The 1887-nt window shown below is 49.9% G+C and overlaps 1 protein-coding gene across 1 annotated transcript; it reads left to right on the forward strand.

Moving 5' to 3' along the window:
* The first annotated feature begins 449 nt into the window (after positions 1–449).
* LOC116493247 (dynein light chain 2, cytoplasmic-like) lies at positions 450–773 on the forward strand. Its single transcript, XM_032194467.1, has one exon. It carries the CDS (start codon positions 489–491, stop codon positions 756–758), a length of 270 nt encoding a protein of 89 aa, XP_032050358.1. The 5' UTR covers positions 450–488; the 3' UTR covers positions 759–773.
* The last annotated feature ends 1114 nt before the right edge of the window (positions 774–1887 follow it).

The raw sequence follows: 1887 nt of genomic DNA on the forward strand, positions 1-1887 counted from the left end.
CAAGTCCCTGTGTCCAAGGAAAGCAGCTCGCTGAGTCAAAGACAAGAGCGCAGGGGCTGCCTCCTCCGGCTCCCCCCCAGCCTCACCTAGTTGCTAGTGGAAAGAAGGCTGTTGCAGCAGAGGATTACCAGAGCAGGAGCTCCTCCGCAGTCTTCCCGCGGATGTCCACAGCTCTGCTCTTGCTTCTGTCTTTCTGCAGGGCCTCCTTTCTCTTCTCCAGCTGTTTCCTAACACGCCGCACACTCCACACTGTTATAAATGGCTCAGCCTTCAAAATAGGATTAAATAAAAAAATAGGGTTTATTAAAAGAATAGAGGTAAGCAAACAGCGCTGGGTGCACCGGGAGTCTTGCGCAGGGCGCGGAGCGGAGTGGGCAGAGCCGCGCGGGTCCAGGCCTCTCCCACCTCCTCCTCCTTCTCGGCGCCGTGCCCTGCTGTGCTGTGCCGTGCTGCGCTCCGGCTTGGCCCCGTCACTGTGAAGGTTCACCATGTCTGACAGAAAGGCTGTCATCAAGAATGCAGACATGTCCGAGGACATGCAGCAGGATGCCGTTGACTGTGCCACGCAGGCAATGGAGAAGTACAACATAGAAAAGGACATTGCAGCGTATATAAAGAAGGAATTTGACAAGAAATACAACCCAACTTGGCACTGCATTGTTGGCAGAAACTTTGGCAGCTATGTAACACACGAGACAAAGCACTTCATCTATTTTTACTTGGGTCAGGTTGCAATTTTTCTCTTCAAGTCTGGATAGGAAGTAGGAGCAAGTGAAATTCAGACTGTAATGCACTGATGGCTGAAGCCACGACTCCGTTTAACATGGCTATGCCGCTGCATGGACTGTATACTATATTTAATGTGTATATGTTGCAGTAAAATTCTACTTCTGTTTAGTTGCCTGGGAAGAAGGTGGCATTTTTTGTTACTGCTTTTTTTGGTTGTATTGCACTAGGAAACCTGTAAATGCTTAAACAATAGCCTTTACGTGGGAAGAAATAAAACTATTCCACTACAGCTCCCTCAGTGGTAACTCCTTCTTTGAGGCTGGGAAAACTTTGGGCAGGCCAAAAAGCCCCTGACTTCCTTACTGAGTTTTACTAGACTGTTAATCTTGTCATGAGGAGCAAAGCCAGTGTGAGCCTCCGAACCCACCCTGCAGACTGTAGAGAGCTGTCTCTCCCAGTAACCTCAGTGCAGGTACCTAAACCACCTGGAAGCTGGTGGGGTGGCTCTTCTTTACATGGCTTTCACACAAGTTGAACTCCACCTTGGACTGTGATAACCAGATGTGCAGCTGGCACACTCAGGGTTCTTTCAGTACCCATCACTGTATTTTTGGCTCTGTTGAAGCGTTGACCTAGACTTGTAAGCACCTCATCCTGGTCTAGAAGGCTTCAAAAAGCACCCCTTGAGCTGCTACTTGCTGCAGGAAGCAGCGTGCTGTGGCTGAAGTCTTTAGACCCTGGTGCTGAGATCTAAAGTTGGCCACACGGCCCACCCCTGAACGGAGTAGGATATCAAATTGGTGACTGCTGACAACAGCTATTTGGCATGTTCATAGCCAGTTGTCTCAACACTGCCTTAACTTGATGCTCTCCTTTAAAACAAGCTAATCATGTGGAAGACTTGTAAGTGTACGTCCCAAAGGACTAGCTTTGCGCACAATTCCGAGGATTGTGCTTCTGAAGATCTCCAAGGATGGAGACGCCACAGCCTCTCGGGGCAACCTGTTCCAGCAAAGACACCGTCGTGTTACCAACACTGTTTCAGCCACAACTCTGAAGCATAGGACCTGCTTCGGCAGCCAGAGAAGCTGCGGGCTAAACAGCAGCGTGGCACAGCTGTGGCTCTGCCGCTGAAAGCTTCTCCACAGCTTGCTCTTA

This window comes from Aythya fuligula, chromosome 1 (assembly GCF_009819795.1).
Source record: "Aythya fuligula isolate bAytFul2 chromosome 1, bAytFul2.pri, whole genome shotgun sequence".
Classification (NCBI taxonomy): domain Eukaryota; kingdom Metazoa; phylum Chordata; class Aves; order Anseriformes; family Anatidae; genus Aythya; species Aythya fuligula.

Coding starts and splice junctions, on each gene's coding strand:
- LOC116493247 (XM_032194467.1), top strand. CDS start 489: ATGTCTGACAGAAAGGCTGTCATCAAGAATGCAGACATGTCCGAGGAC.